Genomic DNA, 26,021 nt, shown 5'->3' with positions numbered 1-26,021 from the left:
TGACCAAATGAATAGAGCTTTCTTTTCCCATAATATGGATCATTTTTCATGTTCATGTGACTCACTGTGAAACTAATTTCTCTTTTTACTCATTCCTTGTTTTGTATACGTAGAAAAGAGAAAACCTAAGGAGTACGTGTTTGTGTTTAAATTGGAATTAGAGAGATTTTTTAGTGTATCCGAAACACGAGGTGGTACGCTACTTTGTTGTGTTCAGAATGCACTGAAAATTTCTCAATTTGAGAGCAATTATGAAAAAAATCTTCATTGCAATGAGGGTATGTTAAAAATTTCATCCTCTTTGGTTGACAAAGAAAGTTCTTTTAATAATAGTGCTGAATAAGTGATAACAATTGAAGTTTTAGCCAATTTATTCAAATATGATCTTCTAGACAACTAGTCAAACATTGATATGAAGTTTTGTCGAGATTTAAAGAAATAGATCAACGGTTCAATACTAATTACATTAATATTGTTTCTAACTTGCATCCTACGGCCTACTAGCACAATAGATATGAGGTTTTATCACAAAATGTTTGAATGGCATTATGATTGCAACCATTTGTTATACATTGTAACTTAATCTGTTAATTTTTATTCTTGTGATCTTCAATGTTTGGCTATGCAACACAACAAATAATTTATCATCATCCACTTCGACTACTTTTACATTTTTATTAGAGGAGTGCTTGATGGTATTTTATATTTCTATTACTATTGTACTATAACATGTAAATTAATATCCAACTTCACGTATAATATGATATGGCAGACAACACAACATAAAGTAGAAAGCAAGTACCTAAATTCCCTTCAAACGCCTAAACCAACCCATGCGGGTGGTAAACTTGTCCTGCGATAACCACTGCGAGTCACTTGGAGTTTGTTGGGCTTAATTTTCAGCTTCTTAATTCTCTCTTTTTAAAATGCTTTGTTCTCTCTATTAATTAATTAACATTTAGAGTAATTAATTACGAGCACAAAGAATTAATAGCTGAAGTGGGGAGAGAGAGAGAGAGAGAGAGAGAGAGAGAGAGAGAGATGGCAGCTGATCAAGGCCAGCAGCAGGCATCCAGTGAGTCCATGGCGACAAGGGCTGAGAAGGCTCCGATCACCGTGGAGAGGAAGATCCGCAATGATTTGGAGACCAAGCTCCCCAAACCATGTAAGTACATATATATATATATATATATATGGTCGTACATTTTGCTAGTTGTAATGATATCGACATATTATCATGACATATTTACAATATGTTGTTCATATAGATAATGGACGTCTGTTCCATAGCCTGAACTAGGGGTTTAAGTTTGCTTTAATGTTCTAGATGAAATAGCAATTGTTTCACGTGATCAACCATGCACTGCATAACAATGCATGAATCAAGTGCTTAATTTTTATTTATTTTAATTAAATCTTGTCAATTTCAGACATGCCTAGGGCTATGATTGCGCCTGACATGGAGAACATCAATGGCACGTGGGGCCATAAGCATTCCAACATGTCTGTGCTTCAACAGCATGCAGCATTCTTCGACCAGGACAACGATGGTATAATCTACCCTTCCGAAACATGCAGAGGTAAATCAGTTTTGAAGTTTTAGGGTTTTCGATTGGCACGTCACGTACAGAAATGGATCGTCTTACTTGAATCAGTTCTTGCAGGATTTCGTGCACTCGGGTTTAATCCGGTTGCTTCGTTCATCTTCATGGTTCTTGTCCATGGAGCTATGAGTTATGCTACTCTTCCTGTAAGTTTGGCGATGTTTAATTGACACAGCGATGTTCTAATCCAGTCTAATTTAAGGGAATCAAACTTGGGCGAAAGAGTGCAAGCACACTACCTGACGTACATTTGCCCGCGATATTTTACTTTTTAAAAGCCAACAATCTGCATTTTCAAATTCATCTGTCACTAGAAGTGCTTATTTTGGATAATTAATTCATTTGCTTCTTCTGCAGACATGGATACCGTCGCCTTTCTTCGCAATTCACATAGAGAACATACACAGGGCAAAACATGGAAGTGACTCAGGGACCTATGACACAGAGGGAAGGTGAGAGTACCTGCCCATAAACCTAAAGAAAGGGTGTCTCAGATGTGATTGAACGATTCGAAACGTGTGTTATAGGTTATTTCAAGAATTATTCGTTCATGAGATTTGATGTCATGGTCTCCTCCAATAAAATGGGGGACTAGGTGTCACTAGACCGGATGATCAGTACTTACGGGGTTTTACTATAACTACTGCAAACCTGATAGATCCTTGGTTTGCATGTATGCTGCAGGTACATTCCTGCAAATCTGGAGAACATGTTCAGCAAGTACGCCCGCACTGTGCCTGATAAGCTTACATTCAAGGAGCTTTGGCACATGACTCAGGCTAACCGTGATGCCTTTGATTTCTTTGGCTGGTCGCTCTCTCTCTCTCTCTCTCTCTCTCTCTCTCTCTCTCTCTCTCTCTCTCTCGATCACACACAAACAGACGCGAAAACATAACGTGATAGCGCAGTTGATTAATTTCCGTTACTGTTTGCAGGATTGCAAGTAAACTGGAATGGGGAGTTCTGTATGTTCTTGCAAAAGATGAATACGGCTACTTGGCAAAGGAAGCCGTGAGGCGTTGTTTTGATGGAAGCTTGTTCGAGTACTGTTCGAAGTTGCAGAAGGGTGCTGTTAGTAAGATGGGATGAGGAGGAGCAAACGTAACTTAATGAGCTGCTGATTGTGTTTTGTATTAGCTTTTGAGTTTTCTTTTGGCCTAATTTTGATAGATTGATAAGTGGTAACAGAAAGAGACTTAAATAATGATACTTCAAGGAGTTGAGTTGGATGAAGAACTCCTAGATTTCTCAATTGTTCCAACTTCCAATTCAGTAAAAGCCTCTAATTTTTCCTACGCTTAAAACAGTAACGTAAGTTTTTTTTGGTCATATGCCTAAACGAGGAGATTCTACTATACAACCGGATTCGTCCGTCTCCTCTCTCATGAGAACAGACCACGTTCACGTGATGAGGGGTATACTCATGTCGATGATTAGCTACATTATTAACCCGGACTACCGCAGGTTCATCGCTTTATCTAATGGTTGTTCAGGTCTCTCTCCTTGATTTGTGTAGAGATCAGTAGACCACTTTATACATAAGACACCTCTCACAAAAAGATTGAGACCCCGTGTATTGATCTTACCCAACCCTACGCGATCTCCTCAAAGTGAAAGCTATCCAACTACACTAAGCTACCCTAATCATGCAACAAAATCCAATGCTCTAAGAAGTTGTAGGGTTTAGGGTTGAGATTAAACATAACCATATATAATCAACTCAAACCAGTCTAAATATTCCACCTGAATGTCTGCATCAGGAATTCCCAAGGCCCTTGTCGCACAAAATCCCAACAACAACAGCAGGCGCTGCTGCTAGCTAATAGTAATTAATAGCCATTCCCAGACAAGCAGTCCAAAGAGCAAACCAAACCCGAATTAAACACACACGACACGAGAAAACGACCACGACGACAACAACGGGGCTAGCTAGCATATTCCAACATAGACATGACTGACATATATTTACATTGAACATATTCACTGCTGCTGAAATGAAACTCAGACACAATAACAAAGACTAGAATATCTCCCCCGCAAACACTGATTACAGCCCTCTCGACATGGATCCTGTATGAGCACATGAATTATCCACATGTGGGTCGAAGCACATGTCTTTCTTTTATAATCATCTCCAGCCTCTGCTCTCGCTCCTCACGAGTCAAACGAAAACTCTCCTGTACACCGCGCGACACCACCTGTTCTTCCCCGGGCACATTTTCGTCATCACTTGATTCTCCGTCTCTAAGCAATTGCCTCTGCCATTTCTCTTCTTTGTGCAACTGCTTCCACTCAGATACACATTTCTCAGAGAGAGATGGAGATTGAACGAGTTTTTAGTTTTGGGGGAAGTTGGGTAACTTGGGTTGGGGGCTTGAGGATATTTAGGGTTCTAGGCTCGGTATTTCCATTATATATAAAGAGGGTGTAGTCAAATTAGGATTTGATATGATTTTATAAAATTTAGGGTTATAATCGACAGAAATAAGGGAAATAGTGTCGGTTATTTGAAATAAACGGCTATTTGACAGAAGTAGTGTTGGTTATAACTAACACAAATATGGAAAATTTTGAAATAAACGGCTATTTGACAGAAGTAGTGTTGGTTATAACTAACACAAATATGAAAAATTTTGAGTATAACGGCTAGCTGATGTCAGCTAGTCGTTATTTTTGAATTTTATATATATATATATTTTTTTTAAATTCTATTTGTTTCCTATAACTTCCTATGCCATTATACAACATTAAATTAAATTAAGTAACATGAAACAACATTAAATAACATTAAATTTAAATAATAAATAATGTTTGGCCCTTTGACCCTCGATGGAGACGGTTTTTTGTGACATGACTAAAACGAGCCATATGACCCTCGGTTGGAGATGGAAGCAAATATGGTCTTGTACTGTTCATTAAAATATTAATTTATTGGAGGGCTAGAGGGCTAAAACGAGCCCTTTGGCTAGCCCTCGGTTGGAGATGGCCTAACTTTTTAACACATATATTCCACTATTTATATAATGACACGTGATGTGTCGCCCCGTGTTCCGGTCACTAAAAAATCTCTCCTCGTCCAGTCCTCGGCATTGGCTTGTGTTCTTTACTTTGTCTGTTTAAATTTATGGGGCCCACCACCATGTAAATGCTATTACTTAGCACTAAAGTTTAGTATATTCTTCTAAATTTGTATGTGAAATTTTTTGGATTCGATTCATGTAGATGACGAATTCAATACTAAATTAATGATTTTAGTCCAAATTCATCAACTCTTATTGCAAACATGTATTATTGTATTCACAACAAAAAAAAACCCAATTAAAACAGAAGTAAACCACATTGGCAAATTAGAGATATAAACGAAGTAGCGAATATCGAGAAGCTGAATTAATAGAAGATAACGAATTTGGGTTTAGGAAGAATTTGGAAGATTAGCGAAGTACTTGTTTGGCACTAAGCAAATCAACGAAGAGCTTGCCACCAAACTAATACGAAAACTACATCAGCAAGTTTAATGGAGAATCAAATTTTGCCTTTTAAAGCAAGTGTAGTGCCCTTTTAGAGGTCCGCCACTAATTATACCGTTTGTTTTTTTTTTCTTTTAAATAACACCCTCAATTCCTCTCTAATTATAAAACGCACCAAACAATTTTTTTCTCCACCCAAACGACCCAACGTTCATCCAATTCATCAACTCCAAAATAATTACAAATCTTAATTTCAAATGTAAAAAACGACATCCAATCCCGTAAGCTATTAACAAATTCTTATGCGTAAAATCTACCTCCGCGCGGCTTTGCTTTGCCAAACGTGCGATCAGCAGCATCAACGTCAATAAAATCAGTGTCGTTTTTTATCTCGTCCCCGCCGCACGCCCAAGAAAAATTAAGGAAACGGTGGCGTTTTGGGCTGTTCATCTACTGTAAGTACGAGTCGTCGTCGAGGTGGACCTTCCCGCTCTTCTTCTTCTTCGGCTTGCCGCCGCAAGAGATCGAGATCTCGCAGCCCAATGCGAAGCAGGAGAATAACCCCCGGCCACTGCCGCGTCTCCGCCGTGTCTTCTGACTGCTGGGACGGCGGTGCGATGATTGGAGTAGCTTCTGATTTTGGGAGCTCTTGGCAGCGTTCTTGGCGCAGTCGTACACCGGCGGCAGCTCCGTCCGCCACCGTTCGATCTTGGTCTTTAACCCTTCCACGCTGTCTTGGTCCGTCCATTCGTCAAGCAACGAGCTCCCGGCATCATTGGCCGGCGGTGCGCGGGCCCCGGTGTACGGCAGCGGGTAGATTCCCTTGGCGATCGCAGCCGCAACCACAGATGGCGAGGGCCCGACGTCGGAACAGAGGGACCCGTTCACATTCCCCTTCTTTGGCACGGTGCTGACCTCAGATCCGTTCACAATCGAGCTATTGCAGAAGGACGCTTGATGTTTGGGCTTGTATGCGGCGGCGTTGCAGATAGAGCTCGGGGGCCTGCTTTTTGTGACGCCGTCGCAGATGGAGGATGCAGGCCTGGATTTCGAGAATCCGTAATCGCTACCCGTCCGATCGCTCTGAGATCGTTGGAAGATGATGAATTTGTCTTGGTCCTTCGAATTGGGGCCGTTGCTCTTCTGGTGGTTGCCGGTCTTCCCCTCCATCAGATCCCAGTACCCGACAGCGGAGGAGCTGAGCTCGCTGTAGAGCGGCATGCTCCGCATTGTGCTATCGAGGAGGCCGAGCCCGATGTTCAGAATCCCCTGCGGGCGGCCGGAGGGGCGGCGGAGCTGGATCGCCATGAACCGCATTTTCGACTTGTTCTGCAAATTGTTCACCACCACCGCGGCGGTTCCGATCAGGACGTCGCGGAGCCACGCGGAGGCGTAGATCTCGATCATGATCTTCGAGGTGTCGTCACGGAGGAAGTCGTCGTCGACTCGGAAGACGAACTTCTCGTTCCACGTCGGATTGGTGTGGCCGTTCTGGTCGACACGTGTCGTCAGCTTCCTCTGCGGATTGACCCACGCGACGGCGAACGTCCGCATTGCCTTCGATGCCGGCGTCAGTTCCTGGGCCGAGATCAGGTTGATCTCCAGCAGCTGGAACGAGGAGTTGAATGGCCGTGGCATGATTTGTAATTAAATTGGAAAACTTAATTAGTTAATTAATTGCCGCAGCAATCACAGTAATTAAATAAAGTAAATCCTGCAGGCAATTAATTAACAAAAAGAAAACAAGGTAAATTTGTTAATGATGGTGTTTGGATTTCTGGATTTGTCTCCTGTATTCAAACAAATATATGTATGTGTGGATGTACATACGCACTCGTATCGTACAGACTGCCAACGACAACCCGACTAATTTACCGACCGACGTTGCTACCGGCCGCCGGAACCCGATTAATTAACCAACTGACTTCGCTACCGGCCGCCGGAAACGTATAATCTACTAGGGAAGGGAGGGTGTGTGCTGCAGTGAGGAATGGTTCGTGGAGATTTGAGGTTTTTATTGAAGGCGTTTTGTTAGGGAAGTTTGTTACACTTTGAATGGTTTTTACAACCGTAATTTTCTTAACAAATCTAAATTTGTACAAATTCAGACACGTCGAACTGGATAAAAACAGAGTAATTATTTATTTTATTTTTGCTAAGAATAAAATGTGCTTAATAATTGTTACTATTTATCTGTTATTTACTTTTTACTTTTCGTACTCGCAGTGACTGCAATTGGTCTTTCCAACCATGCAATTTTGTTTCAACCACATGAACTTTTCCAATATTTTTCCCGTAATTTTTTTTTCTTTCAAATTTAAGTCCGATGAGGCCGGGGCCAGCTTTCTCTTCGTTGACCACCTCCGAATTAACAAGTTAATTAGAAGCTTCTAATACCTTCCACCCATGATAATTATTAACTTTGTTAATTGAGTTTATACATATAGTTATAACAAGTGCTTGAAAGTACATAACTATTTGGAAACTGACTAACCACTCTCAACCACAATGAATCAACATTACTTCAATAGTCGCACTAATGTTACTAATTTCATTCGTTTTACAATACGTGTGTTTATTTTATTGTATTTTAATTATATTATAACACGTGATATAGTAATACTAAATGATTGTATGTTGTTATATTTAGTAATTTTTTGCCAGAGAACATTAATAAATATTAACCATTATTTTAATTCATGCTCCTTGTTTTGCATAATCATATTATACGACAGCTGTTATTGACACTTTAAAAGTCATTCAGCCTTATTTGGAATATTCCCAACATAACTTATAAGGGGAATGCTATGGGGTACTCCCTCCAAAGTGGGACTCTACATAGACCATCTGCCACCTCATAACTTAACTTCAATTCTTATGCTCACATTATAAAAGATGAGAAATGTTAATGGGACTTTCTCAAAAGTGGAGTCTCTCCATGAACTTTCTATCACCTCATTGTTTAATGTTAATTCCAATCTCAACATTATAAAACATTGTGTAAAAAACATGATGTGACAGATAATCTATGCAGATCCCACTTTTGAGAGTCTCCATTAGCATTTCTCAATTTATAGTTTATATTATCAAAGCAAATCTTTGTTCAACATACGCAAAACCTTACATGATTAATTCCGTAACAATACACCTAATTATACTTGTTTTTCTTTGCTGCTGAATTAAAAAGCTTGTAACCCTTTCTGGTGAAGAAATTCACAAGTTTTCACTGTAGTTAGATAGAAGTGGGCAGGAAAAAAAAAAAGCCCTAAATCTCAACTTCCCATATCCCAAAACAGAAAAAGAAAGCCAACATATTGAAAATATGCAATTTCATTGAACTGTCTTCAAACCCTAATGATCTTCAAAGCCTAATGGATTCAACTCTTCTCCGTTTTGCATCACTACTACCTCTACTTTCTCTCACATCATCTGCAAACCCTAATTCCGACTACAACAGTTTGGTATACACAAAATGTGCAAATCGAACATTTGCAACTCCCCCAACTAAATCGCAAGTCCCACAACAAACCCTTTCGTCTCTTTTGCAACAACTAACATCACACTCCTCCCAATCCAAGTTCTACAGGCATGCCGAAGCCGGCGTAGACAACAACGAGGCGGGTATTTCCGGCCTGTTCCAGTGCCGGCAGGACCTCAGCAAGGAAGAGTGTCACAGCTGCGTCAACACTCTCCATAACTTATCGAACACCTTGTGTCAAGAATCAGTTTCGGCTCGTGTTCAGCTGCATGGATGCTACGTGCACTACGAGCTCGATGGGATCGACTCAGAGCCTTCTAACGATAGATTAATGCACAAGACTTGTGGGGAGGATTTCGCAAATGGGGTGGCGGCGGTGTTCGAGGAGATGAGAGACGCTGCGTTTGCTGCCTTGGAGAGCGGCGTTGCGGACGGTGGTGGGTTTTGCAAAACGGGGTATGAGGCGGTGCAAGTGATGGCGCAGTGTTCCGGGGGCTTGGGGGGATGTGAGTGTGGAGAGTGTGTGGGTAGGGCGGTGCAAATTGCAGAAGAGGAATGTGGTGGCGCTGTTTCTGGGCAGATTTATTTGGAGGAGTGCTTGTTGAGCTATAGTTATCATCCAGATGAGATACCAGATGAGCACCCACATGATCCAGGTGATTGAATCTGAGAATGATTTTTCATATTTAATTGCTTTTTAATATTCAGAGTAAACCTTAAAGAGTCATCAAAGTGTTGATAAGAATTGCTTATAGTTTGTTTTAGTTGTTTTGTAAATTGTTAGTTTGGTTAAGGGCATAAGTGTAATCTGCTAGAATGCCCACAATATATATATCAAACTTTGTGTAATTATCTGGTGTATTGAATGAAAGAAAGATATTCACTTTCTATATGGTATCACGACCGTCTCGCCTCACGGCCTTCTTTCTCTCGATCCTCTTTGCTTTCGCTCCCAATTTCTGATCTTTCTCTCTGAATTTTGCTGTGATTCTTCATTGTTCTTCTTCGATTGTTGCTTCGATCTTGTTGTTTGGTGTCTTTCTCGCTGCAATCAGCCATGGCGACTCCGTCAAATTCGTCTTCTCCTTTTGAGTCGGTGCAAGCTCCAAACCCTAATTCGTCAAATTCTGCCATGTATTCGTCTTCATATGCTTCTCTGACGATCCAAAACATTGGAAGTATGGTGCCAATTAAACTCAAACGCTCCAATTATCTCCCCTGGCGTGCATTATTTGCTCCAATTCTGCGCAGGTATAAGCTCCTTGGCATCATTGATGGTATTGAGGTCTGTCCATCACCTCTTCTTTCTGATCGCTCTATCAATCCCGACTTTGACATTTGGAATGAGAAAGATCAGAACCTTCTCATCTGGTTGAATTCTACTCTGTCTGAAGAAGTGATTCCTTTCACTGTTGGTGTCTCGTCGTCTCGGGATCTATGGATCAAGCTTGAGCAGCGCTTTGGAGGAGTCTCTGATGCTCACATTCATCAGTTACGATCTCGTTTCCAATCCATTCAGAAAGGTTCACAGTCAATTTCTGATTATCTTCAACAAATCAAGGAAATCTCTGATGCCTTGATGGCGGCTGGTGCTCCTGTCACAGATCGTGACCTAATTGCGGCTACACTGGCTGACTTACCTGATGAGTTTGAATCTTTTACTGATTCCCTTCTTCTTCGTCTTTCCCATACAACTCTGGATGAATTGCATGGCTTACTGCTCACCAAGGAATTATCAATGACTAGAAGGAAGAAAACTGCTTCCTCTAACACCACAGAGCCTTTCCATGCCTTTGCTGCTCACTCGCTGCCTCCTCTTTTGCCTACACCGCCACCGCACCAAGCTTTTGCTGTTCAACCTCAGTCTTCTCGCGGCAATTACCGTGGCAGTCATCGTGGAAACTATAGAGGCAATGCGCGTGGACATCGTGGCAATTATAAAGGTACCAATTTTCGTGGCAACTATCAAGGCTTTCGTGGCAACTCTCAAGGCTCTCGTGGTATCCAGTGTCAAATCTGTGGATCAAAAAGTCATGAGGCTATTGACTGTTTTGATCGAATGAACCCTGATATATTTGGCAAAGTTCCTCCCGCTAAACTTGCTGCTATGTGTGCACACTTTTCATCAAAGCCCACTCATTCTTGGCTTATTGATTCGGGTGCAACTTCTCACATTACAAATGACATCTCTAACATTTCATCTCCTACTCCTTACCGTGGTGAAGACAAGGTCTACATTGGTGATGGTAAAGGTTTGCCAATTACCAACGTTGGTTCTTCTTTTTTACATACTCCATCTGCTACATTTAAACTACAAAATGTTCTTCATGTACCACAAATGCAGCACAATTTACTATCTGCATATCAATTTCTCAAAGATAATTACTGTTCTTTGACTCTTAATTCTGATGGATCCTTTGTAAAGGATCGTTCTACGGGGAAGACGCTTTTGCGGGGACCGGTTAAAGATGGTTTTTATCCCCTGCAATGTACATCTCAGTCATCTCATCGTTCTACTACTTCACCTACTGCCTTAATAAGTGTCAAAGCACCGATTTCAGTTTGGCACAGTCGACTTGGTCATCCTTCTTCATCAATATTCAGGCGTGTTCTCTCAACAAATAAGCTTGCTCTCACAGGAAAGACTTCAGTGGATTTCTTTTGTTCTCACTGTGCTCTTGCAAAAAGTCACAAGCAGCCGTTCAGTTCTGTTAGTTCTACTTCTTCTTCTTGTTTAGACCTTTTACATTGTGATCTCTGGGGTCCAGCTCCTGTTATGTCAGTGAGTGGATCTAGATACTATCTGTTGATTGTAGATGACTATAGTAAATATAGTTGGTTCTTTCCTTTACAATCCAAATCTGCAGTGTATTCTGTATTGGTTCAGTTCAAGAGTTATGTAGAAAACCTTCTTGGCAATAAAATCAAAGTGTTTCGTTCAGATTCAGGGGGTGAATTTACTAGCACTGCACTACAGAATTTTTTCAAAACTCATGGTATTATACATCAATTCAGTTGTCCGCATACACCTGAATAGAATGGTTGTGCAGAAAGAAAACATCATCATCTGGTCGAGACTGCTCGCACACTTTTGGTTGCTTCTAATGTGCCTCATGTTTTCTGGGTAGAGGCCTTTTCCACTGCTATATACTTGATTAATCGACTTCCAATTTCTGGCATGATGCAGTCTCCATGGGAATTATTATTTCATACTTTCCCTGATTATTGTCGGCTGAAGGTCTTTGGTTGCAGCTGTTTTCCATGGCTTAAGCCTTATACAACTTCCAAACTGGACAGCAAAAGTAAATATTGCGTGTTCTTGGGGTATAGTCTTCAACATAAGGGATATCGGTGCTTGGATCCATTGACACAGAGGGTCTATATATCTCATCATGTTATTTTTTATGAATCTACATTCCCATTTCATCACTCTCACCCATTGTCCCTGAGTGCTTCCCGATTTAATACTGCATCTCTAGTTGTGTCTTCAGTTGATTTGCAGTTCACTGTCCCTCATTCTTCCCGATCCTGCACTACTAGTGCCTCCCTTACTGTCCCACCTACTGTCCCTATTGCCTCACATGCTCCTACTGCCCCCACTGCTCATACTGCCCCTATTGACTCACATGCTGCTCATGTTGCTTCACATGCTGATTCTGTTGCTTCACATGCTGATCCTGTTACTTCACATGATCTACTGGCTGCCACTATTGACTCACATGATCCTACTGTTGATTCCATTGGTCTTTCCATCTCGATTCCTTCTGTCTCTTCTACTGTGCACAATACTCATCCTATGCTTACTCGGTCAAAAGCAGGGATATTCAAACCCAAGGCCTTCTCGGCAACCAAGCATCCTCTTCCATCTTCTATTGATTTTGTCCCATCTACTTATTTGCAAGCTTCCAAGCATGCTCACTGGAGAACTGCTATGCAAGAGAAGTTTAATGCATTGCACTCTACAGGGACATGGGTTCTTGTACCCTCTTCTCCTCTTCACAATGTTGTTGGTTGTAAATGGGTCTTTCGGATTAAGAAACATCCTGATGGTTCTATTGATCGCTATAAGGCTCGCCTTGTTGCCAAAGGTTTTCACCAACAAGCAGGCATCGATTATAAAGAAACTTTCAGTCCTGTAGCCAAGCCTATTACCATTCGTATCCTATTGTCTTTTGCTACTCAGTTTCACTGGTTTTTAAATCAGTTAGACATTAGTAATGCCTTCTTGCATGGGGATTTACAAGAAGATGTTTTTATGCAGCAGCCTCCTGGCTTTACTGATCCCTCTTTTCCACATCATGTCTGCAAGCTTAAAAAGTCCCTTTATGGTCTTAAACAGGCTCCAAGGGCTTGGTTTGACAAATTATTTCAGGTGTTGAGATCTTTTGGTTTTCAGCAGTCTTCTTCTGATGCCTCTTTGTTTGTCTTACGAGCTCCAACCTTGGTGATCATCCTTGTATATGTTGATGACATTTTGGTAACTGGTCCTAATGCTACACTATGTCAGCATTTTATCAACAAACTGAGCACTGTTTTTCCTGTCAAAGATCTAGGCTCATTGCATTATTTTTTGGGACTTGAGGTGCACAAGTCTTCTGAAGGCATATTCTTACACCAAGGCAAATATTTACTTGACCTTCTTCAGAAGACTAAAATGGATGGCGCTAAACCATGTTCAACTCCCTTAGGCACGGCCAAACTTGATCATACCGGTTCTCTCTTGTCTAATCCCACAGAGTATCGATCCTTAGTTGGTGCATTGCAATATCTTACCTGGACTCGGCCAGATATATCTTTTGCTGTGAATCAAGTATGTCAATTCATGCATGCTCCGAGGGATTCCCATCTTCAAGCTGCTAAAAGAATTCTCAGATTTTTAAAAGGTACTCTCACCCATGGCTTATGGTTCAAACCCGAAAATCTGCACCTTACAGCATACTCTGATGCTGATTGGGCAAGGTGCACCTTTGACAGAAGGTCCACCAGTGGCTATTGCATCTTCCTTGGTTCTAATTTGATTAGTTGGAGTGCCAAGAAACAGCCAACGGTTGCCCGATCCTCTACTGAAACTGAGTACAGGTCTTTGGCTCACACTTCGGCTGAAATAACATGGATCTGTAAAGTTTTCCGAGATATTGGTTTTCACCTACCTCAGATTCCTCATCTCTGGTGTGATAATATCTCTGCAATATCTTTAGCTTCTAATCCTGTTTTTCATGCCCGGACTAAACACGTTGAAATTGACTATCATTACATCCGTGAGCTGGTTCTTGCCCATCTTATCAAGGTTCAATATGTTTGTAGTCAAGACCAATTGGCCGACATTCATACTAAGTCTCTGTCTCGGCAACGATTCCTCTATCTTCAATCCAAGCTTTCTCTTGGTTCTTTTGATGCTTCCAAGTTCAGCTTGAGGGGGTGTAAAGAGTCATCAAAGTGTTGATAAGAATTGCTTATAGTTTGTTTTAGTTGTTTTGTAAATTGTTAGTTTGGTTAAGGGCATAAGTGTAATCTGTTAGAATGCCCACAATATATATATCAAACTTTGTGTAATTATCTGGTGTATTGAATGAAAGAAAGAAATTCACTTTCTATAAACCTATGGGCGATATTTGGAACCAATGACGTTGAATTTCATGCATTTCTATCTTTTTTATATAACAATGCATGATTAACTTATAGTTACAGTAACATTCTTGATATATATATATATATATATTTTTTTTTTTTTTTTTTAAATGAGCGTGCATCGTGAATGATTAATCATTAATTTAATCTTTCAATCAATTGTTTTTATTAGCAGAAAAACATAGAGACGGAGATGGAGGAAATGGGGGAAATGAATCGGTGGCAATCGTTGTGGGAGGAGCAGCTGCTTTGTGTTTGGCCTTCATTTTTTTCTTGTTTGTCAAGTCGTGGTCAAAGAAAGAAGATGACTAAATTAATTAAGAGTTCGTCCGCGAGAGCTTTTAAATGTTTGGAAGCGCTTTAAGAGGAAATGCTTGGAAGCGTTTTTAGAGTTTTTTCAGAATGAACTAATAATTTTATTAAGAATTTATTCCAAAAACATTTTATTTAAAAACATTTTGAGTTATTTAAAAATACTGAATCAATTTATCATACAGAGTTCTAAATTAATTTGTCAAAAAAGATATTATTTCATAAAAACATGTGGGGACATGTTGCAGATTTGCAGGTGTAAAGCCCGCCCGATTTGGGCCAGGTCACTTCAATTGGTCCAGTTAGTTTCTATTTTTAGCTTTTGTTTTGTTTGGGTTTTTTTGAGCAAAAAATATACTTCCATTATTTCACTTCGACGATGGCTTCATTGCAAATGTACTGCGAACTTTTTCAGTCAGTGAACAAAATAGTGTATGTGTGATTTGTATTTAACGTTTGTGTTTATTTAGAAAGACTCAAATTTAGGACCTCTTTGAATATCGAAAAGAGAAATATTTGTATATTAAAAGCAACAAAGTATTTACGATTATTGATTCATCTTGAATACTAAAAGAATATTGGAGCATTTGGAAAATAAATCATTGAAATGTAATATCAAAGTTTTATTTATTTATTTATTAAATAATGGTGTTCCGTTACACAATAAAATTTTCTGCTCTAAGCATTAAACCAATCGTAGTTTGAGTTTCAAACAATGAAAACAATAAAAATCTTACTCAATAGAGTAAATTTTGGAATATATCCCTAAGAGATAGTTTTATTTCAGCGCAATCTTTATCTAGAAAAAAAATTTGCAACAAATTCTATTTCATAAGCTTTGTAAATTCTTGTTTTATCATAAGTGCAAGAATAGTATGCATTTTATTAAAAATCTCGACAGTGACAACGTTAAATATTTTAAAATTTACAAATGCCATTACAAATTAACCAAATAATTCTCACTTTCCTAATATCTAAACTACGAAAAAATAAAAATCTTACTCAATAGAGTAAATTTTGAAATATATCTCCAAAATATGATTTTATTTTAGTGCATATTGTATCTAAAAAAAAGAAATTGCGGCGAATTCTATTTTACAAGCTTCGTAAATTCTTGTTATATCGTAAGTGCGATAATAGTATGCGTTTTTCGCAAATTATATAAAAACGTTGGGAGTGGCTAGACTTAAATTTTTTCAAATTCACCAATACCATTACAAATTAACCAAATAACCCTCACTTTCCCAATGTGACGTGATGGCCTTCTAAATAAATATACACCAACCATTCGTAAAATAACACAAAACCAAAAACCCTAGATCTAGAAATTACACACAATTTGGGTGACCGAAAAGAAAAACAATTGCGAGTGTGCGTGTGTATGTAGCCAACAAGGCTGCCAACCCATCCGACTTCTTCCAATTTTTTTCGGTTTTTTGGGGAAATCAACCATTTCTTTCCTCCCCATTCAATTCGATTCAAACAAATTCAAACATCACACAGAGTACATACTACGCGGGGCGTATTCTGCTCTGCACACGCAGGAGAGAGAAAGAGAGTGAGAGAGAGAATACGAAGGCTCTGCATTTTCTCGCGTCACCGTAGTTACGTGGGCCTTCCCTTTTCCGGTAAGTGGTTTCAGGTTCCCTTCTTCCCTCTTCTTCTTCTTCTTCTTCTTCTTCTTCTTTTTGTTGGGTGCTGTGAAATGACACCGGTTCGGTGGAAAATGGGAAATACCAAGTACTGAGAGTGGCTTGGTTTTTATGGAAACGGCGCGAAATATTGATCTTTTGCTCGTTTGGTTATTTGGGGACGATATAAGATTTGATCTTTCTGTTTCCCCATATCAAAAGTTTTGGTTTTTATGTAACTTGGAATGTGGGTTTCACTTTGTTGAATCAAAAAATGGTTTCGGAAGCTTTGATTATTATATCCATAAAAGTAAATGGATTCAATGATATCGTAACGGATGAAGTTTTCGTGTGAACTCCTATGCCATTTTTGCCTTGACTGTTGGAGATTATGTATTTACCATTTGAGGAGTTGGACTGGAGTTGCTTTAGTCTTAACACTCAACTTATTAGACTGATTACGGTGGTGATGTTATCATTTGGGTTTTGTTCCTAATTTCGCTTATCGGAGAGTAGGAAGGTTTTAGGTGAGAGCAACTCGGCGTTACAAAAAGTGATCTGTTTTGTTCATTGTTTTGGCCTTCTTAGGTACTTGTTTTGAGGCTTGGTCTGGTTGAGTAGTTAATGGAGGAAAGCCACGAGGAAGTGGGGGAGCAAATGGAGGAAAACGCCGAGCAAGTGGAAAATATTGGGAGTGCTTCTAGTGGCAGTGATAGTGATTCTTTCATAGATGACTCAGAAGTTGATGAAGTACCGATATCCGGCGAAGATGGAAAATTGCAGCCAGAGGCAAGTCCTCACTTATGATAGTTTTTTCTTTGCCGTAATATATTTTCTCAATGAAGCTACGAACCCATTAGACATTGTTGTCGCATTCTAGTGCTATTGTCTAATATTTGGGAGAAACCCTCTTTTTGATTTTCAAAAATATGATGATTTGATCTTTGTATGCAGGAACCATTATCTGATAAAGAAATAGAGGAGCTTATTGCTGAATTTTTGGAGGTTGAGAGTAAGGTATCTATTTTTTCCTTACTGATTAACGTTGATTCCAACTATGCATACAGACAAATACACATACGTTTATATGTGTTTTATGCACGTGATGCTTAATTTGTTGGTTTTTTCTTTGACGCTCAATTTAGGCTGCAGAGGCTCAAGAGGCACTTGAGAAAGAGTCTCTTGCCAAAGTGGAGAGTGAAGTAAGAGAGGAGTTGGCCCAAACCCTTCATGGAGACGATGTTAGTTTCTTCCTCCAAATTCCTCCTTCTGGATTACATTGTCCTTTTCAATCACTTATGCATTTTTTTCTTGTCTATAGTTGGAAGCAGCAGTTGCGGATGAAATGGATACTTTGATAGAAGAGTGGCAAGCTGAGCTTGATGAACTTGAGACTGAGAGTGCTCATTTGTTGGTCTGCTTCTTTCTTCAATCTGAGTAAATCTTTGGCTTCTAATGCATTGTTTAGAGCTCGCATGTATTTTGATGCGATAAATTTCTGCTGAAAATATAAATCAGTAGAGAGAAAGATTTGCCTCTTCTTGTGACTTCTACAAGATGGATATGAATTTAGCTAATCACCCCTCATTTGGTTCTGAGTGCTGCATTTATATTGATGAGAACTCCAAATAATTAGATGATTGGGATTAGCACACCTGTCATCTTGTGTTGTGGACCTTCCATACAATGCCTTTATTTGTTTTATTTTTATTAGAAGACAATAAAATAGATTGCCTTTTGACTTATTCGGGTGTCCAAGGGATCGTAACCACATTCTTTCTATAATTCTTTTGCAGTTTTGGTAATATAATTATATATAAACAAGTGAAATGTATTTTTAATTTCTGGCCTCTATCATTATATGCTTATGTAAATAGGAACAACTTGATGGGGCCGGCATTGAGCTACCAAGCCTTTATAAATGCATTGAAAGTCAGGCTCCTAATGGTTGCTGCACTGAAGCTTGGAAAAGACGGATACACTGGGTAGGATCTCAAGAGACTGGAGAATTTACCGAGTCAAGGGCTGATGCAGAGAAGTATCTGCAAACCCACAGACCTGTGAGAAGGTACAGTTCTTTCCTTTTAGCACTAATGATTCTGCAAGTTATGAAGTTGATGGTACATGATTCTGCTTGGTGGACTTAGGCGACATGGTAAACTATTGGAGGATGGTGCTAGTGGATTTCTGCAGAAAAAACTAGTTGTAGATGGAAGCAAGGATGTTGAGACAGCTGAGGTTGATTACTGGGGTTCTTTTAACAAATTATTTTCTGATGGTGCAACTGTGGGTGGTGCCTCGTTTGGCAGTAAGCACTGGGCTTCTGTTTATTTGGCCAGTACGCCACAGCAAGCTGCTGAGATGGGACTCAAGTTCCCTGGGGTTGATGAGGTAGAGGAGATTGATGACATTGATGGCAATTTTGGTGATCCATTTGTTGCAGACGCTGTTGCGAACGAAAGAGAACTGGATCTCACTGAAGAACAAAAGAAAAATTATAGGAAGGTATGGTTGTGTTGTCCCAACATCATATTTGAATATATTTTCATGTCACACACAAATTTATTTTACTACATTTACTTATTTTGTTTTCATTTTGTATGTAACTTTTGTTATAAAGTAAAACTTGGTTTCTTATATAAAAAAACAAATTAACATGGAAGGGACTGTTACGTTGTAATTGATATTAGTTGGGAGATGTCGAAAGTGTTTTCACTACTGTCTGGGGTTGTAGACATTCATATAGAAATCCTCTAATAAACCCTCTGTTGGTTTTCAGTCTCCCTATATTCGTGCAATTTTTGAATGAGTATTATGTGGTCTTGTTGCACCTAACATTATCATTACTGGTATTTGATTGGATGTCTTTCTGCGTATTATCTGATGGTCATCTTCTTGTCTCTTGCAAACTTGTCTTTTTGGTACAATGTTGGTTACAAACTTGATTCACCTTTTCTGTATATGAATATGTCAATATGTTTATTTACTTTTTTCACCAGTTGATAATTAATCCTATGTTGCGATTAGACTTAACATAGACACATGTTCTTTTTAACACCCAGTTGAGTTTTACTGAAGTTGATAGTATTTCTGTACTTTTTCATTGAAAGGTCAAAGAAGAAGATGATGTAAATGTTGATCGGAAGCTTCAAATTCGTTTGAAACGGAGGAGACATCGAAAGAGACGTAAACAGGTATCCTTGCATTACCCTCTATCTCGCTCCTCAATTTTCAAGTTGCAGTTTAATTAACATTTTAGAGTTTATCCTTGTGCTAATGTAGTTCGAGAAAATTGATGAAGATTTGGAAATCGCTAATAACATTGACCAAGAAAGCATAACGAGTAACGGTGCATCTCCGGTGACTAGTTCCAGTGAAGCAAGAGGCTCCAAGCGTCTGAGTGAGGATGAGGAGCTAAACATTGATAATAAGAGGAGTCGAACTGTAATAATAGATAGTGATGATGACACTCCACTGAAAGATAATTCAGACTGCAATGCGATAAAATCCGAGGACCAGTCCTATGTGGAAAAAAATATCTGCATATCTGCCAGTGGTGGTCTTCCTTCACAGAGTCTGAATGATAAGCTCTACTGCACTGCTTGCAGTAAGCATGCCATCGAAGTGTGTTCACATCCACTTCTGAAGGTGATTGTTTGTGCAGATTGCAGGTGTTTATTGGAAGAAAAGATGCATGTGAAGGTATGGCCATGAGGAACCTTTCTTGACTCTTCTTTCTTTATCTGAACATTTTGTGTAACGTGTTTATGAGAGTGCAGGTAATTAAATGAATCGACCTAATTACTGATTAACAGCAAATTAGCAACTGATGTTATAGTATCTAGTGAATAGATATCTTCAGTTAGAAATACTCTCTATATATCATATTAAGGAATTATAGTGTTACATGATTTCCTACATCATTTAATGCTAATATTTCATATAATTTGTTCAAGTAAATGCTAGATCTTTTATTGACCTATGAAGGTGTGCAGGATCCTGATTGCTCTAAGTGTTACTGTGGGTGGTGTGGACAAAGCAAGGACCTAGTAAATTGTAACTCTTGCAAGACGTTGGTTTGTACGACTTGTATAAAGAGGAATATTGGAGAGGAATGCTTATCTGATGCCCAGACCTCTGGCTGGCAATGTTGTTTCTGTTGCCCAAGTCTTCTAAAGACATTGACGTCACAATTAGAGCAAGCAATAGGTTGTGGGGATTTGATAGATTCTAGCTCTGATAGTGATTCAGATAGTTCAGGTTCAGAGATAGATGTTACTGTAAGGTATATTTAGTATACTGCTCTCTCTCTCTCCCTCCCCATTGCTGAGGCATGTAGCTATTGAATAGAAAGCGGTGAACTTTTATTCTTCAGCATTGGATACTTATGTTTTTCTCAGATTATTGTGTTTCTGAACATATTTTGTCTCTGTGTCAGTTCTAAGAGGAGGAGAAAGCAGAAAATTCGAAGGATCATTGATGACACTGAATTAGGAGAAGAAACCAGAAGGAAAATTGCAATTGAAAAGGTACCATCTAGTGCTGATTTTGTAATAAAAAAAGACGTTGTGGTACTAGAAGTTTTTTCATAAACTTTTCTTCTGTAGGAACGTCAAGAGCGCTTGATGTCTTTGCAAGTACAATTTTCTGCCAAATCTAAGATGAAGAGCTCAGCAACCTGTAAAGGGAGATTACCCGAAGGCGCCAGCGCTGAAGTGCTAGGTGATGCATCAGCTGGTTATATAGTGAATGTTGTGAGGGAGAAAGGTGAAGAAGCTGTCAGAATTCCTCCAAGCATCTCAGCTAAATTGAAGGCTCATCAGGTTTGCTTGATCTGTTAACTATTTGTTTGTTGGATTTTCTTGAACGAATTCCCTTGTGCTATGTTTGCTTAAGGAACTGTCAAGCCGATTTAATGACAGTTTCTTATCAGTTATTTTCAGCTATTGAAAAACTGGCAGTATATTGTTTGCCTTGTGTCATGTCAGGACACATATGATAAGATTTCCATGGCTCACCTTTTTCACTTGAACTTCATTGCCATGTTCTTTTAAACCTATTCTTGTTTCACATGGTTATCTTAATTTGATCTCCTTCGCTAAGGGTACTAAGTATCTTTTGTTATTGCTTTATGTGTCGTTTACTTTTAATGATTTAGTGCTGTTATCTTGTCCTTGTTACAATTTGCAACATGAAGTAAAGGTCTGATTTGTTATTACAGATTACGGGTGTGAGATTTATGTGGGAGAATATCATACAGTCAGTCAGAAAAGTGAAGGCTGGGGATAAAGGTCTTGGTTGCATTCTAGCTCACATGATGGGCCTTGGTAAAACTTTTCAGGTATTATTCTGTCTATTGCAAACTCTTCCCAAGAACTGTGAGTATTTATTTAGATGTGCTAGTTTTGTTTTGAAATAGGTGTTGGTGCATGTGGAATGACCCAGCGGCCTAGTCGAATAGCCATCTTGCAAAATGCAAGGTTGTTTTAAATGGTTGATTGATATACTCCGCATAACTTGTCAAATTGCTTTCGTAGGTCATAGCCTTTTTGTACACTGCAATGAGAAGTATTGATTTGGGATTAAAAACCGCACTTATTGTCACCCCTGTGAATGTGCTGCACAATTGGCGTCAAGAGTTCATGAAGTGGAGACCTTCAGAACTAAAGCCTCTTCGCATCTTCATGCTAGAAGATGTGTCAAGGTTTGCTGAAATATATCTATTTTGTCTCATTCCATTCTCATCACTATAAAACATTGATCTAAGATGATGGCATTAAGAAATGAAGTTGTTGTTTTGAGGGATGTCTTGCAGTCATTAGCAAATTATATCTCCGATTGGGGAGATGGTGAGTGGTGACACCAAGATGCTGACATGATTTCCCCTTGTTTGTCAGGGATAGAAGAGCAGAGTTGCTTGCAAAGTGGAGAAGGAAGGGTGGTGTTTTTCTAATTGGCTACTCAGCTTTTAGAAACTTATCCTTTGGGAAGCATGTGAAGGATAGGCAGATAGCTACAGAAATTTGTCGTGCCTTACAGGTAGGTTGACGTTAACCTCTATATTTGTCTTTACACGCCATGCTTTTTCAATTCTTTGTTACCATGTGCATTATTTCTTCTTCAACTCGTTGGACTTAAACCAAACTTTCTGGATTAATATTATTCTTGTCAAGTTGATATATAGATTGTAAGCTGTTAAACACATACTGTCATTAGCACACACTGATACTTTAGCATGATCCAAGTGATCTTTTTTTTTTGAAGAGTCTTTCTTATTGTTACATTTCCAACTCAGGATGGACCGGATATACTTGTTTGTGATGAGGCCCATGTTATTAAGAATACCAGGGCTGATGTAACCCAAGCCTTAAAACAAGTGAAATGCCAGAGAAGGATAGCATTAACTGGATCACCACTTCAGAACAATCTCATGGAATATTATTGTGTGAGTTACTCAGAAAGCTATTCATTTTGCCATTTCTTACATGCAACCTACTATCTTGATTCATTTAAATTTAAATTTTTTTGCAGATGGTTGATTTTGTAAGGGAAGGTTTTCTTGGAAGCAGCCATGAGTTTCGGAATCGGTAAGATTTCATCATTTAAACCCTGTTTTCTGTCTAATTTATTTTTGTTGTTTTAATGTATCTTAAAATTCCATCCCTTTGCATGCAGATTCCAAAATCCCATAGAGTATGGTCAGCATACTAATTCAACCGTGGATGATGTGAAAATCATGAACCAACGGTCTCATATTCTTTATGAACAGTTGAAAGGATTTGTTCAGAGAATGGACATGACTGTTGTGAAGAAGGACTTACCACCAAAAACTGTGTTTGTAGTAGCTGTGAAACTTTCAACCTTACAGAGGAAATTATACAAGAGATTTCTTGATGTCCATGGATTTACCAAGGACAATGATTATAATGAAAAGATAGGGAAGAGAAGTTTTTTTGCCGGCTACCAGGCCTTAGCTCAGGTAATAGATTCGCACACTTGTTAAGTTCCCAACTTCCATTATTCATTATAATAACATGCACTCACTCGCTCACACACTCATGTATGCATGATCGCAAAAGTATCTAGTGTTACACAAAAGGACTCCTAAGCATTTCGTAGACCTTTATTGACATTATATGTAATGCTAATTATCGTCTGCTAGTCTATTGTGTGTCTATCTCTGTCTTTCATGCGAGTTGTAATATATGACCTTATTGTTGGTTATTAGATATGGAACCATCCAGGGATCGTGCAACTAAGAAAAGACGACAAAGACTATGAGAGAAGTGGAGATGCCGTTGAGAATTTTCTTGCAGATGACAGCTCTAGTGACGAAAACATTGATTATAATTTGGGTTTGGGAGGTATTTGTTTCTTTCCTTGTTTTTTCCAGGACTTGCATGAATGTTCCCGGTATTGGTGTATGATAGAACTGGATATACAATGCAATTGGGTGAATGTATATATTCACGTATTTGACGACACTTTCTTAAAAGTATCTAACAATGGTAAGATATCTTGCTTTGCAGAGAAAAATGTGAATGAAATTTTGCCAGGAAAAAAAGATGGCATTTTTCATAAGGTATGGATTTGGACAAACTATAATGTTGGTTTTTATTCATTATGCACTTCTTTACATTTCTTTTACGGTCCATTTGACATTATTTGAAATACGCCATTGTTTTTTTAGTAGGAAAACTAATAAGAAAGGCTTTACTTTGTTTCTCAAAAAAGCTTTACTTTGTAGTTTGTATTACTATTGTTGTTTTCGTGGAGCGTAATGTTGACCAACAACCTTATCTCTTTTCAGAATTGGTGGAATGATCTTCTTCATGAAAATAACTATAAAGAGCTTGATTACAGTGGCAAAATGGTACTCCTGCTTGACATTCTAGCTATGAGTTCTGATGTGGGCGATAAGGCATTGGTATTTAGCCAAAGCATACCAACCCTAGACCTTATTGAACTTTATCTTTCAAGGCTACCTCGACATGGGAAGAAAGGGAAGTCTTGGAAGAAAGGAAAAGATTGGTACAGGTTGGTACATATTTCTGAGAACAATTTACAGTTTGACAGACAGCTTAGGTTTTTCTTTTCAGCTTTGTCGTTGCTCCATACTATATATCCTTCTTCTGACTATTTCCTGCAGATGTAGCTGCAATGTCTTTTGTATAAAAGCTATTATTTGGGTTACGTCGTTTTTACTGGATTCTTTATTGCTCTTCAGGCTAGATGGGAGAACAGAGGGCTCAGAAAGGCAAAAGCTGGTTGAACGCTTTAATGATCCCCTAAATAAGAGGGTGAAATGTGTTATAATTTCCACCAGAGCTGGATCATTAGGAATAAATCTATATGCTGCTAATCGCGTAATTATAGTTGATGGTTCTTGGAATCCAACATACGATCTTCAGGCTATATATCGTGCTTGGAGGTGAGTTTGAATTTTCTGTTGCAGTCCTTAACTCAGTTTTTGTTTGGTAAATGTGCCTTGATAAAGTGTAGATTAGGGGCTATATAGCATTAGGGAGGGTTTGTTTTTAGAATTGCCATACATCGAATGTGCCAGACAGCGAGCCTGATGATTATTCCTCCTTTATCACGCCAACTTTCCATTCTTCGGCAGGGCAGGCACATCATAAATTATATGTTTTATTTATTTATTTCCAGGTATGGCCAAACAAAGCCAGTGTTCGCTTACAGATTGATGGCACATGGAACTATGGAAGAAAAAATTTATAAGCGTCAGGTAACGAAGGAGGGCCTGGCTGCAAGGGTTGTTGATCGACAACAGGTACATAGGACAATATCTAAGGAAGAGATGTTGCATCTTTTTGAATTTGGTGATGATGAGAACCATGAGCTTGACCAAGATAACGGACACATGAACGACAGTATGACTGGTGAAGTGGAAATTTTGCCAAAACACGTAGTTCCTCTTTCTCAAGGAAGTTGCTCTTCTGACAAGCTCATGGAAAGGTTACTTGGCAAGCATTCTCCAAGGTACACTCCTGTTCTTTGTTCTCGTTTTCTTTAGCATCTGTTGGTAAGCGTAATTGCCTTTTACTCTGGCGCAATTGGCAACTCATACTTCCCTCCTCTTACGCATGAACTACCATGTTTTCAGGTGGATTGCAAATTTCCACGAACATGAGACCCTTTTGCAAGAGAATGAAGAAGAAAGGCTCACAAAGGAGGAGCAAGACATGGCCTGGGAAGTATACCAGAAATCATTTGGATGGGAGGAAGTGCGGAGAATTCCTCTCAAAGAATCTGCAATCGACCAAAAACCAGCTGCATCAAATACTGCGTCATCTGCACCAAAGAAAAGCATCCTTGCTGAATCCAAGGCGAAGAATGCTTTTGTGCAGCGGAAGTGCACCAACCTTTCGCATTTGCTGACGCTAAGAAGTCAGGGCACAAAACAGGGTTGCACTACTGTGTGTGGGGAATGTGGCCGCGAGCTAAGCTGGGAGGAGCACAATCGAGATAGCAGGCTCAGGTGAACGGGAGTGCCTTCCGATTTGTTCTCGTCTTTTGTCCGATGTAAATGGTCCAATTGTATCGTTGCCCCTTGAACACAATTTGGGAAATTGGAACATTCTTTTATTGTGTGTATTGATCGAGTCTTGCAGCCAACCCCGCTTAGTAGGATAAGGTTTGGTGGTGGCTGTTGATCGAGTGTTGATTAGTGTCCAAAATATGAGGAGCCCTTTCCCCTTGGATACTTGTTTTTTGGTTTTGGTGGGGGAAGAAAAAGGATTTTAGTTCTTTTGATACCAAAGAAATAGGTTTGTGTAAATCTGAGGACAATGAAATGAGCAATGAAAATCTCTTTTTTGCTTTCTATGAATTTTTTGTGATTTTTTCTCAATTAATTAATTAATTATTGTGTGATTTGAGA

General features: G+C 39.2%; 4 protein-coding genes across 4 annotated transcripts; 3 read left to right on the top strand and 1 right to left on the bottom strand.

Moving 5' to 3' along the window:
• Positions 1-1,041: 1,041 nt before the first annotated feature.
• On the top strand, positions 1,042-2,693 carry LOC103968122 (peroxygenase-like). The gene is made up of 6 exons (XM_009381463.3): positions 1,042-1,165; positions 1,431-1,580; positions 1,665-1,750; positions 1,962-2,056; positions 2,289-2,414; positions 2,540-2,693. The coding sequence occupies exons 1-6, from the start codon at positions 1,042-1,044 to the stop codon at positions 2,691-2,693; spliced, it is 735 nt and encodes a 244-aa protein (XP_009379738.2).
• Positions 2,694-5,521: 2,828 nt separating this feature from the next.
• LOC103968123 lies at positions 5,522-6,709 on the bottom strand. Its single transcript, XM_009381464.3, has one exon. It carries the CDS (start codon positions 6,707-6,709, stop codon positions 5,522-5,524), a length of 1,188 nt encoding a protein of 395 aa, XP_009379739.2.
• A 1,695-nt stretch (positions 6,710-8,404) lies between these two features.
• Positions 8,405-14,489, top strand: LOC103926520 (plasmodesmata-located protein 3-like). The gene is made up of 2 exons (XM_009335315.2): positions 8,405-9,205; positions 14,353-14,489. The coding sequence occupies exons 1-2, from the start codon at positions 8,443-8,445 to the stop codon at positions 14,487-14,489; spliced, it is 900 nt and encodes a 299-aa protein (XP_009333590.2). The 5' UTR covers positions 8,405-8,442.
• Positions 14,490-15,820: 1,331 nt separating this feature from the next.
• On the top strand, positions 15,821-25,966 carry LOC103968125 (protein CHROMATIN REMODELING 20). Its single transcript, XM_018642345.2, has 24 exons — positions 15,821-16,117; positions 16,709-16,909; positions 17,075-17,137; positions 17,266-17,361; positions 17,442-17,534; positions 17,998-18,188; positions 18,268-18,625; positions 19,231-19,314; positions 19,403-19,822; positions 20,116-20,405; positions 20,559-20,649; positions 20,728-20,943; positions 21,342-21,461; positions 21,658-21,824; positions 22,018-22,159; positions 22,416-22,565; positions 22,652-22,707; positions 22,796-23,099; positions 23,349-23,484; positions 23,650-23,702; positions 23,931-24,157; positions 24,348-24,551; positions 24,788-25,120; positions 25,245-25,966. Exons 2-24 carry the CDS (start codon positions 16,745-16,747, stop codon positions 25,621-25,623), a joined length of 4,338 nt encoding a protein of 1,445 aa, XP_018497861.2. The 5' UTR covers positions 15,821-16,117; positions 16,709-16,744; the 3' UTR covers positions 25,624-25,966.
• The last annotated feature ends 55 nt before the right edge of the window (positions 25,967-26,021 follow it).

This window comes from the organism of the source record quoted next, unplaced genomic scaffold, assembly GCF_019419815.1.
Source record: "Pyrus x bretschneideri cultivar Hongxiangsu unplaced genomic scaffold, Pyrus_bretschneideri_v1 Contig48, whole genome shotgun sequence".
In the NCBI taxonomy this organism is placed as follows: Eukaryota; Viridiplantae; Streptophyta; class Magnoliopsida; order Rosales; family Rosaceae; genus Pyrus; species Pyrus x bretschneideri.
This window is presented reverse-complemented; position numbering and strand designations above follow the sequence as displayed.